The sequence below is a fragment of the Acomys russatus genome, chromosome 22, assembly GCF_903995435.1.
Source record: "Acomys russatus chromosome 22, mAcoRus1.1, whole genome shotgun sequence".
In the NCBI taxonomy this organism is placed as follows: domain Eukaryota; kingdom Metazoa; phylum Chordata; class Mammalia; order Rodentia; family Muridae; genus Acomys; species Acomys russatus.
The window spans coordinates 57,565,627-57,583,477 of record NC_067158.1 but is presented as its reverse complement, the minus strand read 5'-3'; the positions used below and the strand labels follow the sequence as shown (position 1 = coordinate 57,583,477).

Here is a 17,851-nt window from a genome sequence, read left to right as displayed (position 1 = left end):
TAGGCAGTCAAGTGAGGCAGTCCCTTGCTGCGACTTGCAGGCTGCCATGCTTCTCTCCATGACAGCAATGGACTAAACCTCTGAAACTCTAAGCCAGACCCAACTGAATGTTTTCTGTTATAAGAGGTCATGGTGTCTTCACAGCAATAAAAGCCTAACTAAGAAACTGGGCTAGCCAGGGCCACATGGTAACACTCTGTCTCAAAATACTTAAAAGTAATAAATGAAATAAAATTTACAGTGACTAAATGGCTAACATGCCCTCTTTAATATTTAAAATGTATTAACCCCTCTTAAGTTTTCAAAACTACCTGTGGGGAGTGTAGTAACATAATCCCTATTTTATAGTAAAGATAAGTCAAAAAATTTTGTCAAGATTACTAGTAAGTAGTGAGCATAAAACAGGCAATGTAGCAAATATATAACCTTTTCTCTACCAGTGTGCCAGCAGTTCTCACCTGGGGAGTCCAATGACCCTTTCACACGGGCCGCAGATCAGATAGCCTGCATTTCAAATATTTACTTTATGACTCATAGAAGTAACAACAAAAATAATTGTATGGCTAGGGATCACCACAACATGAGGAAGTGAATTAGAGGGTGGCAGAATTAGGAAAGTTGAGAACTACTCTAGTAGGTTAAAGTTGAAGATCCTGAAATAATAGGCATTTCATAGTTTTCATTCTGTTGTCAACGTAAGTAGAAAGAAAAAGATAGAGACCCTGCTTTCCATGAATTATTTATTAGGCTGGGCTTGCAGAACTTTTATAAAAGCGTCTTTTGGAATTTCAATGTTGCCAACCTTCCTCAGCTTTTTCTTCCCTTCTGCTTGTCTCTTCAAAAGTTTCATTTTTCGGGTAATGTCACCACCATACTAAAAAATAAGGAATCTTTATTGGTTCAGAGGAAATGGCTTTATAGTTACACCAAGAAAACACCAAAGCCACAACCATAGCATTATGACCCATAGGCCCTCATTTGACCCCCTCCTCATAAATCAATGTTTTTATTTATTTAGGACAAACACACTGCATAGCTACACCCTAATACAGAGACTTTCAGAGGCAGACTTGTACCAGAAATTGTTCCAGGCACTTGAAAAGGTGTACTACTTTTACAATAATGGATGAAAAAAAAACATCAATGTAGCAAGGTAGACTTCAATCCCCACTCTCTTCCAACTGTAAGAAACAGTCAGTATAAGTCTTTCATTATGTATAAAATTATGGTATTCTCTCTTAGATGGTATTACATAAAAGAGAAAATGAAAAAGTTTTAAATGTAGTTAAAAAGAAGAGTCTAAAATGCAGTTAAAATATGGTTAAGCAGAAATTTACCCATTTATAATTAAATTTGGGATGATATATATGGTTCATGAAACTGAAAGTAGAAATCAATTTTCTTATCATGACTTTGATTTTAAAGTCATTAAGCATAGTAAAGTAGAAAAAAAAATACAGCTAGATACATACACATTTTGCCAAAACATTTTTTCTATAGGCTTTCACACTGTAAAAGAAGAAATTTTGTTTAGGTTCAAAATTTCATTACATAGTTTAAAGGTATGATTTCTATACACAGACAAAAAATATCATTTTAATGTCACCATATACTTTAGTAAGAAAGGTCAGTGCTTATGATATTCATGAATAGGAATATGAGTATTTATGACTTTAATAAAAGAATGACATTATTCTAAGTTCAACCTTACAATACTTCGTGTAGCACTTTAAAAAAAATTAAATCATCACATTCTGGCCTGACTGCAAATGGAGTGTGATTAATATTTATTACTACACTTAGGATTTTATAATACTATTCTCAAGACAAACAAACTGTTCATATATGCAACCATCAGTTATATTTCTATCTTACTATGACATTTCCAGATCATCTCTAATTTCAAAAGGTATCTCGTTTTAAGGGATTCTTTTAATGTTTTTTTAAAAATCTACTTTTCTTTTTAATGTATTTTCAATATAATTTATGTGAAAATGGCCATGTGCTAACTGTGCTACTTTCTGGGAGGTTCTCTGGTATTCATACAAATGTCTGGATTTTCTGGGACACCAAATAACTGAAACAAAACAGTGTTCAAAATAAAATTATTCCCGTAATGCGAAGTATTCCCACTTAATATAATCTATATAAAAATGGTATTTAACCAGTATTGGTGAATTAGGTTTAGGTTAAGCTATAACTAAGCAGCAATTCTCAATTTATCCTTACTGAGGAGGTATTTCTAACATCCAGGGTCTTAAGATCCCCAAAAGCTGGGCAAGGAGAAATGCCACCGGAGATGACACCTGCTGCAACCGAAATCCGACTTTATCAAGAAAGCTCGCTTCCTTCAGACACTAACTAACTATCCATATCCACTATAGGCCACATGAGGGACCTAATGTGCATGATATTTATAATCGTTTCTGATTTAGTGCTTTAGAGAAAACATTTTATTACTACATTTAGGTTCTGTTCCTATCACAATCTACCTGAACAAATTATCAATTATAATCCATTGAATGGAACCTTACAGAAATCCCTTAGTCTGGAAATTCAATGCAAATACGCAGAAATTCCTAAACCTTCATAAATTATATCAACTATAAGCAGCACCACGCAATACATGTAGGCCAAAGTGTATGCCATCAGTGGAAGAGTCAGAGCTCTCTATAAGAAGGAAGCATAGGCCAAGGGTAAGCTAAGAGTTTGGTCTTTTTCTGGGTATGCTGTTTCTAAAGCCAGCCTCAAACAGAAATGAATTTCAACTCACGTTTCTCTTGCGATTACTTTGCTTCCAATAGCAGCTTGAATTGCTATTTCAAATAGCTGTCTGGGAAGAGAATCCTTTAGACGTTCACATATGTTTTTGCCAACAGTGTATGCTTTCTCTCTGAGACAGGAAAAATAAAGATATCCTAAATATAAATATTTAAATTATGTTTATAGTCCACGTGCAGTATTAACAGTAAGGTTGATTTTAAGAGATTCAAATAGTATTCAACACATTTTACTTAATAGGCATTTTTCTGTAGCTATATATAATCTGTATTATGACTTAAAATAGCATGGATATGGCATATTATCAGCCTGCCAGTTTGTATACTTGACTTTTCATTATCATAATCATAAATGATTTCCTGTTCTCAATCCTAAAACTATCATTATACAAAGTTAAAAAACATTTTCGTGTAGTTCAACACAGTAAAGGAAAAATTATTTCCTTGATACTACTCCTTTGACTACGATAATTCTATAGTTAGTAATAAGGAAAGAATGAAATAAACGCAGAAGAAAAAATTAGTAGACTAAAATCTATTTTAATTATCTTTCAAAGTTTAAAAAAGTGTATCTGTTCCAGTAAACGTGGGGACATTAACTCCAGAAGAACACCCACAGTGACTGTCCCCAGCTGATCTCCTCCGGTCTCCTTACACATGGACCACAGTAACCAGCTCTTCCACCACGTTTCCATTCAGTAGAATGTCCATTTTTATTAGGTCTGCAGTCTGGTAACCTGCATCTTCATAATCAAAACTAACAAGGGCAACAGAACATTGATAAGCATGATATAATTAGATTACACTCAACAAATTCCTTTTTCCTAAACCTTCATTACCTGCCCTCCCATGAAAAAAAGGTGATTAAATTAGTACCACACACAAAGTTTCATTTAATGGATGCATATGTTCATAGTAAAACAAACCCAAAAACCAAAACCCAAAAGCATAAACCATCATTTATGAAATAAGGGCCCTAAGTATAGGAACTACAAATCCATAGAAAGAAGGAGAAGGAACTGGTTAAGTACATTAGGAAACTCAGTCAGTAAAACAATCAACGTTTATCTACTATCGCCAGCAGCCGGTGGTCTTTGCCTAATACTATTTTAATGGGTCATTATGAGTTTTCTATTACTAATGACAACACATTTAGATAATGCACTGATAAACTACCATTAAGAAAGGACACTTGGAGTTTTTGTCAGGACTGAATGAGCAAATACATGTAACACAGGTGGACCTAGCACATATCTAGTAGCTCCAGCAAAGCTTAGCCAGCCACAAACAAGAGCTTCCATTAACTGTTACCATCAGTGTGGTCCAAACTAACAGTGCTAGTCAAATGTTTAACTCATAAGCCACTGCAATAAACAGGCTGCTGGAGGCGGGATGAAAGGTTTCTTGATATGTAATACTCAACTCATGTACTTTATTTGGCTGGACTTCATGCACACTCTTAAGACACACAGATTTTTATTAGATGGACCACATATTCCTGGGAGGACTCAGTTCTGACTGCAGCATTGGTAAATGCAGGGCACAGTTAGCATTTCTCATACTCAGTATTTACATCCATTCTTCAAATATAAGCAACAGATGCTCCAGGGATCAAGTAACATAACACATAGATTTGTCAGACTGTTAATCACGAAAAAGGAAGCTCCCTCTTCATTAAGAGTTGAATACCCAGCCAGGCGTGGTGGCGCACGGCTTTAATCCCAGCACTCAGGAGGCAGAGGCAGGTGGATCACTGTGAGTTCAAGGCCAGGCTGCTCTACAAAGCGAGTCCACGACAGCCAGGGCTACACAGAGAAACCCTGCCTCAAAAAACAAACAAAGAAAAAAAAAAAAAAAAAAAAAAAGAGTTACATACTCCTTGTGTGTTGAGTTGGACATAATTTCAAAAGGCGTCTGACTGACTGACACTTAGACAAGAAATTTCTTCCTGTAAGTAAAGGTCATGTACTGTAAATAATACTGTAATCGTCCAAGCTTCCTAACCTTATATGATTTCAATGATCTTCAAGAGCTGAAATTACTAAAAGAGCAGAAGAGTAAATCCTTACTATCAGCATTTTCAAAGCTGAGATATTTGTGATGACAACCCTCTCACCTTGCATACCCAGAAGACAGAGACTTCAGAGAGTCATAAAAATCCACCACAATTTCATTCAAAGGGAGGAGGTATTTAAGCATGACTCTATTTTCATCAATAAAAACCATATCTTTCTGAATTGCTCTTCGTGCCTAAAGAAACAAAAAATTTGATGATAATCCATGCAAATAAAGTTGTAATTTTCAAATTATAATTCCTATATGCAAAAGTAAACAGGAAGAAGGAATACTATTTAATGATCTACCAAAAATTTACAAGCAAATTTTTTTAAGACTGGAAGAAATAATACTTTATATTATAGTTATATTAGTTTTAACTAAAGCTTTTAATCTCTGTCAGCAGTTTTATTTTTTAAGTCACATTATATTCACTTACATTCACTTTGAGTACACAAATAGGCCAACTCATACTGAAGTCCCTTTGGGATAAGTATGCAACTTTTTTTCATTCCTTTGACTAAACTACTCAGCTAACCCTGATAATCAGACTTAAAGCGGGTGTGTAAAATCAGCATAGTATACAAAGTGAACTTCTCAGTAGAAGGAACCCCATGGGATATATAAGCACACAGTCATTGCTCCAAAGGACTGAGAGCCACTCTGTGTTTGTACCTGGCAAAGCGTCATTATTTTGCTGGTGTACTCAGTCGGTGTAATAACAGTGCCCAAAACAACTGGTTCCAAATATTCTGTTACTTTTGACTTATCAGGAAATTGTGCAGGGTTGATGATTGTGATTTCTTTTTCTTTATATTCCTAAAAATGAGAAAGGGAACAGTATCTTAAACACTAATACAATTGTTTCTTAAAGATTTGATTTTTAACATATAGTACATTTTAAAAAATGGTGATTGAACTTACTACAAATAACAAAATACAATACTAAGAAAAAAACACCTTTTAGGTTAGACTGTTTAGGCTAGACTACTTACTAGATTAGACTACTACCTAATACAACCTATAAGAAACAACAACAACAAAAATCTTCCAATTACCACCTTTTAACAAATTTAGTAATGTTAATACTAAATATGTTAATGCATTTTCATTAATAAAATTTACAAACACACTATGAACTATCTAGAAAAATATGACAAAGTGCTACATTTAATTTGCCCTCTTAGGGTATTATAATTAGTGTATAAAATCAGTTTATTTATGCTCAATGTACCACTGGTTTATAGGGAAAAACTGCCACTTAAATGAAATACAGTACTGCTTCTATCACTAACTTAAAACTTTCCAATAAGAATTAATGTTTTACTTTTCATAACATCAACTATTTATGACCAAAATTATCTTTCAAATTCTGTGCTGAACTTACATTGGTCCTCTCATTTCCTAATTTTTTTTTTTATTGTCAGCACCAGACTCATTTTGATAACGAAGATCAAGCTAAGAAAATTGATACATGAATTTGTTTGAAAAATGTAGTTAGCTAATACAATTTGTATTGCTACTAATCAATAATAAATTACTCTTAATAGTGATTCCCTTACAAATAAATAAAACTTTTCTCTTGTACTTAGTATATACATCCACACATCTTTATTAAATTTTCCCTTTCAGGCTGATACAAAATAGAAGTAAATATGATACCTTTATTAATTTTGCAGATGAAAGAACAGCTCTGTATGGAACAGTAGGGGTCGTCAAAATAACAGAAGCGTTATATTCTTGCTCTAGTCTCTGGTTGAAAACTTCCATGTGCAAAAGTCCAAGAAATCCCAACCTGGGAAAGGAGGAAAAACACCAAAACCTGTCCAAATGTCTGTCTCATTGGGATGCTTTCTGTTGTGACCACATGGCTACTTTCTAGAAAAAGGTGGAAAATCAAGAATCATTCCAGAAATTTTATAAAATGACGCAAATATTCTGCGAATCTATTTTAAATTACATACAAACATGAACACATTTGAGAAATAAGCAGCCATCAAGAGGTTTACTCATATAGACTGATCTTCAGGGCCTGGGAAGGTGGCTGGCCGAGTGTCGTGCTCACTGGGTACGTGTAAAGACCCATATTTGGACCCCCAACACCCCATGAAAAAGCTAGGAGCTGCGGAATGCAACTGTGACCCTCAAGCTGGGAGGAGACAGCCAGGTGCCAGGGTCAGTGACAGACACTGCCTAAAAAAATAAAGTGGAGACTCAGCTTGATCTCAGGACCCTGAATATGCATATACTGGAGTGCGTACATGTGTACACACACAGAAAGAGTCTTTACAGAGGCAGGTGGATCTCCATGAGTTTGAGGCCAGCCTGCTCTACAGAGCTAGTTCCAGAGCAGCCAGGGCTATTCAGTGAGACCTTATCTCAAATCTCCACCCTCTAAAAAAAATGAATATTAAAAAAGCTGATCTTCAGACATTTTCATGAGCAATGCATCCCATTAGGACTTATTTTCCTATAAAAATGTAACTGCATAGTGTGTACCTACCTCCAGCCAGCACCCAGGGCCAGACTGCTGTCCCGATGTACTGTCACACTGGAGTCATTTAAGGTCAGTTTTTCTATAGCACTCTTTAGGTTATTATATTCAGACTGGTCTATAGGGTACACTCCTGGAAAATACAAGCATAATATGAAGTGCTGTCAAGTTCAAAATTAACCATTTGGCATTTATATTACTTTTCTTTAATTGATTGCAAAGTATCTTGGAACCCCTTAGCTTTAATGAATATACAATTATGTCCACACTCCAAACTGGTTTTATGCTTTTGGAGAAACAGAAGAAGAAGGGAATAAAAAGAGTAAACAATCAAGGGACTTATGTCTATTTATAATTAGGCAAATTATGTTTAATTCAAAGAACAAACGCACAAAGTTTTAGTAGGAGGGAAATACCACCAGAAATGAAATCTAGACCAATTACTAAACTAAACATAAATTTGGCTTTTAAAAATTTAGTACAAGGACCCAGAGGGTCCTAGAAATCTACAAGTAGAACAATATGATAGGCAGATTTGGGCCCAGGGGTCCCGTTCAAACTAAGGCACCAGCCAAGGACAATACAGGAGGTAAACTTTAAACCCCTTCCCAGATCTAGCCAATGGTCAGAATATTCTCCACAGTTGAGTGGAGAGTGTGATATGACTTTCTCACGTACTCTGGTGCCTCACATTTGACCATGTCCCCTGGAGGGGGAGACCTGGTGGCACTCAGAGGAAGGACAGCAAGTAGCCAAGAAGAGACTTGATACCCTATGAGCATATACAGGGGGACGTAATCCCCCTCAGAAACAGTCATAGGGGAGGGTAATAAGGGGAAAATGGGAAGGAGGGAAGAATGGGAGGATACAAGGGATGGGATAAACATTGAGATGTAACAAGAATAAATTAATAAAAAAAAAAGAAAAAAAATTTGCTGCTTAAAACTGTGGAGCTACTACTGGTCCCTCAGATTCTCCTCCTCTCCTGCTTATGAAGCTTACACTTCACAGGCCTTCTGAGATCCAACTGACAAGCATGTAAGCACAGCAGTCATCAGTTCATCATCTCTGATGAGAGGGGGCCCTGAGGAGACACGTCGGGCTACATGCCCAGGCTAGAGTAACCAGCCGACCCTCAACCAGGCCTTCACTACTTAAATGCCTGGAATACTCATAGCCAGTAATACATGTTCTGATGTCACACATACTACAGACTACATGGCTGTAACCGCATCCACAAGAGCACAGTGTAATGAAAACTCAACGAAGAGGAGGGAATAAATTCTACTGAAAACAGTAATTAAAACATCCTAATTAATAATAATTGAAATACCTTCAACTACCTTCTCAGAGAAATAAGAAGAAAACTTATGTTACTAAAATCTACATATTGGCTTACTTCTTAAGGAATCCTAAATGATCTCAATTATAAAAGGCCACCATGTACATGAAGCTGTAAATTGATCCATAGAAATAGCACATATATATACACAGGCTAATATATATATTATATATGTATATATGTTATATTTCAATCAGCTATTTAAGAATGTACATTATCTTCTAGGACATTTTCTTTCACCACAGAAACAAACTTTTAATTAGAAGTATTTTGGCCCTGGTCTAGAATTTGTGAGCTCCTCACCTGCAAATACCATTGGTTTCGCTGATTTAAACCCAGGCAAGGGCTCCACTGGATGGTTATGTAAAAATAATGTATCTCCTATTTGTGCTTCAGTGACATCTTTCATCCCAGCAATCAGAAAGCCCACCTGTCCCGCATATCTAAATAAAATCAGCATATGCAAATATTTACTGCTGTTCTGTTGTACGTGCACACTCACAGAGTTCCCAAATAAGTGAGTGCCACTTACCAACCTTTAGCCTCTACAGCCCAGCAGGAAAACAGTACCACATGTCATCCACTGCCCGCAGTTTCTACACAGACCTACACCTGTCTGATCCTGTCACCTTTTGCAAATTAAACACCACCTTCTGACATACATTGTAAAACTCACTGGAGACAAATTCAGGAGACTGTCATGTCTGTTATGTTATAAAGGTCCATTACCAAGCGGGGAAAAAGTTAAATTTTAAACCAAATAGAGAAACATAAATATATAACAATTCTATTACATATCTTTCCCATGGAAAGAGCAGATTCCACGAATTCAGTTTTAGCTTAGTTTTACAAATACAAAAATAAAAGAACCTAAATAGTAACAAACTAATTTACATGTATGTTGCAGCAGAGGAGCCTTCAATGAAGAGGCAGTAATGTTCAATATTCTATTACTATATACATATTATATACACACATACACAACACATAACACATGAACTTACTTCAGAAAGACTACACTAAAATTAAAATGAACAGACTCAAAACATGTGATGCCTCACATGAGACTTTTTAGATACTGCATCAAACTATACAGTCTGACCCACGTATCATAACATTGGACACCTTAACTGCAGAGACAACTGAGCGGCCGACTGAGTGCCTGATGTCCTGTCAGGCCAGAGCAGACGCCCAGCAGCTCTTCACCCTGTCTCAGGTGTGCTTTTCTTAACTCCACTCCCCCGTACATTTTAATTAATCTAGGTTTAGTCCTAAATTCCACAGTAAACAATGGTTTCTTTACTGTTTTTGTAATACCTTATATTAAAAAATTTAGTTGTTATGAGATTAAGTATAAAAGAAAAAAAAATCCATTGAATAATAGTTGGGGAGCCCTAATACTTAATTGCTCCACCCCATACATTAAATAGGTGAGTCTCTTCATACACAAGCAAGTATCTGGATGTACAGTTACACTGTATCATCAGTTTTCTTAATTCTACATTATGATCATTCTGAGCACATTGGGAGAAACACATAAATTTATTGTAAATGTTGTAAAACATTACTTACAGTTTATGAGTTGGCTGTTCATTAGGATTCAAAATGCCTACTTCATTAACTTCGTATGTTTTTTTAGTGTGTGCAGATACAATTTTATCTCCCTTGGAAACCACTCCACCAAACAATGCTACGTTGGCTATCACACCTCTATACTGGTCGAAGGTGGAATCAAATACCAATGCTCTCAGTGGGTTTTCACGATGGACTTTTGGACTATTACAAAAGAAAAAATTAGATATATATATGAACATGTCTATTTTCAAATTAGGAAGTATGCCTCATTCATTTTAATTTTGCAAAAGATAATTAATTATAGAAAGGCTAAAGGAAAATGACCTTTCTATAACTGTATTAAATTCAACCATGTTTTAAATTTTGAAATTTATGGGTGTATGTCCATTTTAAAGCAAAGAGCAATTGCCAATGTACTTATGTCCCTATACTACAGTTATCAAAACCGGCCACCACCCTTGCTTTTTTTCTACTATACTATATTGAACTTGACTTCTTTACATTATTAAAAGCAAAAATGTATTCCAACCTACTGCAAGATCATTGCCATGTTCATTAGCTTAAAATGAGAGATCAAGTGGATGGCCTATTAATCTAAGCTACTTAATTTTAAGTGGCTATAAATTATTAACATATTAAACTCTAAATTATAATTTATAAAAATATAATTTATAAAAAATTTATAAACTCCAAACCTAATTTAAACTACTAAACATGAGGGAATAGTATAACAAAGTACTTACGGAGGAATTCTTTCAATTACTGCCTGAAGCACACTTTCAACGTTTGTCCCAAGTTTTGCAGAAATCTGAAAGCACGCAGAAACAAACGCACTGAGAGCTAAGGTTACAGTCCCTCCGTGGGCATCGTCATTTATGATCAGGGGAAAGAATTCTCCTATTCATTTGCTTGAACACAGAAAATGGAAAGGGATAAGGATTTCTTCCCATCATTAGGTACTAGTGGTGATATGGTTCCAGGATTAAAGTGTAAGACTACTAGTGTGTTCAGAAAGCAATGGAATAAGAATTAAAACAAAATTTTAGATTAGTAAAAATGCCTTTTAATGGAATGTATCATTCTAACCAATATATATCAAGTCCAAAATAGCTGCTCTGCAAAGACAACATTTCTACGCAGACAAAGTACTTGTGAGAAGTAATAGTGAAGGCTGGAGAGACAGTTCCGAGGGTGAGAGCACCGGCTGCCTCTTAGCATGCACCAGAGTCCAGCCCAGGACCACAGCGGGACCTCACAATGCCTGGACCTCCAGTTACAGGGGACCCAACGTGCACATCTGGCCTCTTGGACACCTTTACCACATGGTGCCTGGTCTTGGGCTAAAATTAAGTAAATAGAGCCTAAAAAATTAATGCTACATTGAATTTCAAAAGGCTTTTAGTCCTGACAGAGGCTAAATCTGTGATCTTAGGCATGTGATAAAATATTTAAGATTTAGTTCATTAAAAAGTAATACAGCAAAATCTACATATTCTCCCAATATAAAGGAAGTTTTATCATCCAAATCTAATGAAATGATTATAAAAGAGCCCTCTAAAACAAAACAAAACAAAAGAAAACAAAAAAGTGTTAAGAGTTCAAGGTAGTCACCCAGCATGAAATTTCAGTTAGGCCAATCACCTGAGATTTTCTACAGAGTAATGAATAGTTGTGCTGGCTAGTTTTACATCAACTTGACACAGACTAGAGTCATTTGAGAGATGAGAGCCTGAGAAAGTGCCTCCATAGCACCAGCCTGTGGACACGGGCACAGCGCAGCACTGTCCTAACCAGTGCCTATGTGGGAAGCTCAGCCCACTGTGGGCGGTGTCACCCCTAGGATGGTCCCAGGTTCAGCCAGTAAACAAGACCCCTCCATGGCCTCTGCGTGAGCTCCGGCCTCCAGGTTCCTGCTCTGATTTCCTTCAGTGATGGCTTACAATGTGGAGTATAGCCACATAAACTGCTTTCTCCGCATGTTGCTTTTCTCGTGGCCTTTCATCACATATAGCGATTAAGATGTTAAGAAGGGTTTTTACCTTGATGCATTCATCTCTAGGAATGTCAAACACTTTTTCAATCTGCTTTTCAACCCTTTCAGGGTCAGCGTTCTTCAGATCTATCTTTAAACAAAATTACTGAGTGAGCACAGCAAAATAAAATTAGTCCATAGCCATAATATTTGGAGATCAATAGTTTTTTATGATTTAATCTACCTGCTCTCTTCATTTCTTTTTCAAAATAATATTTAAACTAAACTGTATGTCATTAACATGATTTTTTTTTTTTTTTGGTATTCCGAGACAGGGTTTCTCTGTGTAGCCTTGGCCATCCTGGACTCTCTTTGTAGACCAGGCTGGCCTCGAACTCACAGCGATCCGCCTGCCTCTGCCTCCTGAGTGCTGGGATTAAAGGCGTGCGCCACCACGCCCGGCCCATTAACATGATTTTAACAAGCATTACTACTGAAAAAAATTTCAAGAAACAACAACAACAAAAAATATAAGCAGGACAGAGTATAACAATTAACACCACGAAAACAGATATTGAAGTAAAGTCAGACATCAAGTTGTTGTCTATGGGCAGCCTTATCATTATTATTATTATTATTTTGGTTTTCCAAGACAGGGTTTCTCTGTGTAGCCTTGACTGTCCTGGACTCGCTTTGTAGTCCAGGCTGGCCTCGAACTCACAGTGATCCGTCTGCCTCTGCCTCCCAAGTGCTCGGATTAAAGGCGTGCGCCACCACGCCCGACTTATTATTTTTTTTTTATATTACACTTAGTACCGATATCAAGAAATATAACAATGTAGTCTAAAATTGTTAGTTAGGATTTTTAACTTTATATTATCAGACCTAGACGGACTCATATGGGTTGTTTGCTTCAACATGTTCGACGGACTGCAGTGACTTAGCTTTAAGCTCTCTTCTCCAGATCAGTGTGACTGGCAGCTCTCTGTCTGCCTTGCACCTCTTTCCTACAGAAACGGCACATGCAGTTCAGACAAATCTTTTATACTCTCTGCAAGGAGTATCTGACCTGCAGTTCTATCAAATGAAATTCAGAGTTAAATCCCACTGGTAATCTGAATGAACAGTAACTAAAGATCCCACATACTAAACAAAACAAAAAACTATACTTCACAATTAAACACTAGATATATTTAGAAGTTAAGATAATTAATGGTGTTGGTGTCTCTTACCTTGTTTATAACTGGAATTACTGACAACTGTGCTTCAAAGGCAAGAAAGAAGTTTGCTACAGTTTGAGCTTGAATACCCTTGAAACAATCAAGACAAGAGAGACCAAGGTGACTGTTTTGACACTGAATGTACCACAAAGTTACTAACTCAATACATTCCCTTTAACATCATCAAACTGATAGTTTAGACTCCGCTAATGACATCACACAATGTGCCATCTACCTGCCAGAGTCAGGCCTTGCTGGGACTGGAAGACCTCGGCCCTCTGTTGCTTCCTTGTGCTTCCTGTGTAATATATAGTTTTGCCCTCCAGCCCCACCTGCAAGCGTTACTACTATGCTGTGCTGCCTTGCTACAAGCCACAAGAGATGAGAACAACGGGTCATCGTCTACAACCTTCAAAACTGAGAGCCAAAATAAACGCGCTTACAGTTATTTCACGTTTTTTTTTCTATATAGTGATAGAAATCTAAATTAGGGTTCAAAATCAAGATTAACCCAGGTAAAGAAATAGTCAAAACTAAGCAGGGTTAATCAACAACTCAATTTAACAACGTTAAAGCATATGATTTAGAGTCAGTAATGTAAAAAATCTATTACTCAAATGCAAAAATCCTATTTTGAAAATGCATTTTAAGGAGAACTTTATGAAAAACAGTCTATTGGCCATGTCACATCATTTGTAAGGAGGTATCTTACCTCATTTGCATCAACCACCAATAAAACACCTTGGCAAGCAGAAAGTGACCTGGATACTTCATAGCTAAAATCAACATGGCCCTAAAAAGCAAAATATTGGTACCTTTAAGTATTAGCTATATTTTTTAAAGGAACAAACATTATACCCAATCTATTGATATGATTTAAAAAAAACTGTAAAATGTGTGTGGGGGGGTGGTGTGTGTGAAAACATTTGAGACAAGTATTACTAGTATAAAAACAATGAGAAAACAAAAAAAAATCAGATATTTGTGCAAAATTCAGCCCCCCAAATGAACGGATTTCCTTTGCAATATTAACAAGACTAACTTCGGCAATCCTTGCAGAATCATTATGAAGCTTACTGGTGTGTCGATGAGATTTAAAAGGTACTGCTTCCCTGCAAAGCTGTAGAACAGAGATGCTGTCTGCGCCTTCACGGTGATTCCTCTTTCTCGCTCCACTTGTAATTTATCAAGAACCTGCTTATTTTTCTTCGTCTTATCAATTGTTCCTAAAAAGAGAAGCACTTACTCATTTCTCTGATCTTTACATCAAAAACGAATATAAAATTAACAGAAAACATTAACAATGTAATAACAAAATGTAAAGTATCATGGTAAAACTAAATTCCCTATAACTCTAGGCAATTGTAAGCATATGACAGGAGATGACAATACCTGTTAGCTCCAGGAGCCTGTCAGCTAAAGTACTTTTGCCATGATCCACATGTGCAATGATACTGAAATTTCTAATATCTTCAACAGGGAATCTAGACATGTCAGGTTTCTCCTAAGAAGGGAAGGGAATATCAGTTAGGGGTATAAAAGCTGCATAAAACAAATGACAATTTCAAAGAAAACTCTTTTAACCTATGGACGATTTCACTTAATGCCCCTTTTTATTCCCCCCCCCCAACAATGAAGATAAATAACAATAAGGCCTAACTACAAAGAACAAATCACAAGAGACTAAGCAAAGATAAATAAAACCTTTTTACTTAATACTTCCAACACATATTGAGCCAATCGCAAATTTACTTTCATGGATGGAGAACGCTAGACAGAACTCTTAACAAGTCTGAGAATGCCTTATCAAGAAAAAAAATCTTAGAAAATCTTTAAAGTAGTGAGACACACCACAAACTGCTGAGAACTTGTATTCAAGCAAACAGAGGTTAACTGTGTGTTTGCTAGGCATTTTCCCCCCAGCTTATGTTTATCGTTGGGAAACAAGATGAAAAGGTAAATAACATTTGTTTTCGGTTTCTAATAGTTATTCAGTATAAGGCAGATAAAGATAGAGGAATTCTTCAAACAAAACTGTAAATTTACATTATAGACTCCCCATCCCTGCATTCAGGTCAGAGTTAGGCAGAACTGCAGGACTTTGAAAAACCCTCAATGGTGATGGGTACAAATCCCTTTTTCTAACCACAAGACATCTATGTGCCAGAGCCATGCCCTTGCAATGGGCTAGGAAGTTCCCATGCCTTTGCATCCCACAAACCTTGAAGTTTGATAATGATCTCACTCAACAACGAAGCTGCAGAATAGGTTTTTAAGTCAAGCAACTTCCCCAAGAAACATTAACTAAAATCCCCAGGAAAACCGATGCTATATAAAGGAGCAGCTCCTGGGAGCTTTTCCAGGATCCACACGTGTGCTCACGACCAACACGAGCCCAAAGCCGAGGAACAAGCGGGCACGACAGCCCACGCCACACCGACCAGCAGCGAGGGTGGGAGGACCCTCCCCCAGGGTGAGCCGGTCACCTTGAGCTCGGCCGCGCGGAAGGGCCTGCACGTGATGATCCGGGGCTCCAAGGCAGCCGCGTGCCGGGCGCAGGGAGGCCGCAGGCGCGCGGCCCCGACGGCCCACGGCGGGAGAGCTCGTCCTGCGAGCGCCCACATGCCTCGGCGGCTCAGGGTCCGACCCGCAACGGAGACCCCATCGCCAGGGCCGCCTTCAGGACACAGCCCATAGCGCCAGCCAGGCCTGACGCAGGTAAGCCGCGACACCTGCAGGTCGCGCCGCTTATGACGTCAGCGCGCCTCCGCAGGGGTCGAAAGGTCAGCGCCAGTCTTAAGCCTTCTGCGGCTTCCCCTGTCTAGGTGAGTGCCGCCCGGTGTCCCAGCAGTCCCCGCGCTCGCTCTGGCGGGTACAGTAGGCCAGAGATGCGCTCGGCCCACTCCCAGCATGCAGCGCGCGGCTCCCCACACGGAGCCCCCCACGCAGAGTTCAGGTCTGTGTTCTGCCGGGTGGGGACACAGCATGACAACCCCCTCCCACTCCCGTCCCCCCACGCTCACTCTGAGGCCCTCACAGGCTGGGGAGTTCTTTTAAGAGACTTCAAGGAAAAACTGGAGCTTGTGGCTTCTACAAAGGAAATGAATAAACATCCAGTATGAAGCATAGATTTATTAAGAAAAAAAAAAAGATAACAGGAAAGAATCACATCGGAGGGCAAGGATGTGGGCTTCTCTGTGTCGATGCAAAAACAATTCTCACCTCGAAAAAGGTAAGAGAATTTATTCAGGAACGAAACTGGAGACCATTGCCCCGCCCTCCAACACAGGGTTACAGTAAACTCATAATTCTGTGTTCCAATTAGCGATTTTATGAGTGTTTTAAAGTGACAGAGCTAAGAAATTCATAAGTAAAAGCATTTTTCAAGTATATTGATAAAACATCCTTACGGCACAGCTTAGAGATCTCAGCTCTGGGCCTTGGATGCTAAGAGCTTTCTTAGCCCCTGTGATTGGTAGAACTGGACTTAGCTAATAGTTTTCAATAGGTTTTAATCTGTGATTCAGCATGTCAAGTCTAGCTTTATCTGCTAGTCATGGGATGAATACCTTCCAATTCTTCAACTGTGTAGCCCTTAGTTTTTAATCCCAGTTTACTCAAGTTTTTTTTTTTTTTCCTCAAGGACCTGATTTCAGGTACCTCTTGCTGTGACCTGCACAGCTTCAGGCAATGGGCAATGAAGAAACAACAGACACTTGTACAAAAAAGCACGGATTGGGTAGGCCATGTATTCTGATGACACACCAGTAGCCTGGAAATTCAGAATTAAATACAGCAGAAGGAGGAGGCAGGTTAGCTAATCTTCCTAGAGGTGTGGGCCGTAGCCGTTCAAGAGGAAAAAGTTGCAGTTGATAACATTTTGCACACTGTCACCGTCCACTGTTGGACCCAGGCAGAGGCCGTGGCGTGGGCCTGAGGCATTGGCTGGAGGAACGTGCCTGTGCTCTTCTTTACGGTACACACTCACTGAGGACTGCTTCCCACAGTCTGGGACTACCTGCCCAGGGAATAGTTTGCCCACAGTGACCTGTGTCCTACATCAATTAACAGTCAGGACAAACTCTACAGACATAGCCACAGGCCAATCTGACCTGGTCTATCACTCCACCGAGACTCCCTCTCCAGATGACACTAGCCTTTGTCACGTTAAGAGTAAAAGCTAATTGCCGGACTAGAACCCCTTCAGGGGAATTCGTAGTTTAGGGTCTCTCCCGTGAAAAGAACTTCATTTTCATAAGCTGGAGGTTTTGGTGAGTACAGTGTTGCCCTCTGGCTACCTTTCCTTTGTCCCACTGGAGAGTGAGAAGTTTCACTTTAATGGAACTGATCTCTTAACAAGCACAACTATGTTCTTTCCTCATTTTCCTCACCAAGCTCCATTTGTCACATATT

General features: G+C 38.2%; 2 protein-coding genes across 3 annotated transcripts in view; one reads left to right on the top strand and one right to left on the bottom strand.

Moving 5' to 3' along the window:
* Nucleotides 1-658: 658 nt before the first annotated feature.
* Nucleotides 659-16,088, bottom strand: Guf1 (GTP binding elongation factor GUF1). The gene is made up of 17 exons (XM_051164850.1): nt 15,925-16,088; nt 14,831-14,942; nt 14,516-14,664; nt 14,151-14,231; nt 13,451-13,528; nt 12,286-12,369; nt 10,990-11,054; nt 10,244-10,447; nt 8,975-9,114; nt 7,339-7,462; nt 6,498-6,630; nt 5,511-5,654; nt 4,897-5,030; nt 3,436-3,537; nt 2,774-2,893; nt 1,473-1,509; nt 659-874 (listed from the first exon to the last, which is right to left on the bottom strand). Exons 1-17 carry the CDS (start codon nt 16,060-16,062, stop codon nt 737-739), a joined length of 1,983 nt encoding a protein of 660 aa, XP_051020807.1. The 5' UTR covers nt 16,063-16,088; the 3' UTR covers nt 659-736.
* A 474-nt stretch (nt 16,089-16,562) lies between these two features.
* Yipf7 (Yip1 domain family member 7) overlaps nt 16,563-17,851 on the top strand; it is a 35,613-nt gene continuing 34,324 nt past the window's right edge. For both annotated transcript variants that reach the window (XM_051165067.1, XM_051165068.1), the window contains exon 1: nt 16,563-16,670. In XM_051165067.1, the coding sequence (XP_051021024.1) occupies nt 16,642-16,670 (29 nt within the window). In that variant the 5' untranslated portion in view covers nt 16,563-16,641. The remainder of the gene's footprint in view (nt 16,671-17,851) is intronic.

Bases quoted from the DNA above. Each gene is read 5' to 3' on its own strand.
- Guf1 (XM_051164850.1), bottom strand. From the start codon at position 16,062: ATGTGGGCGCTCGCAGGACGAGCTCTCCCGCCGTGGGCCGTCGGGGCC. The intron at 10,448-10,989 runs GTAAGTACTTTG...CTTTTGTAATAG, and splicing joins GTAATTGAAAGAATTCCTCC to TCCAAAAGTCCATCGTGAAA. The intron at 875-1,472 runs GTATGTATCTAG...CTTATTTTTTAG, and splicing joins AAAATGTTTTGGCAAAATGT to TATGGTGGTGACATTACCCG.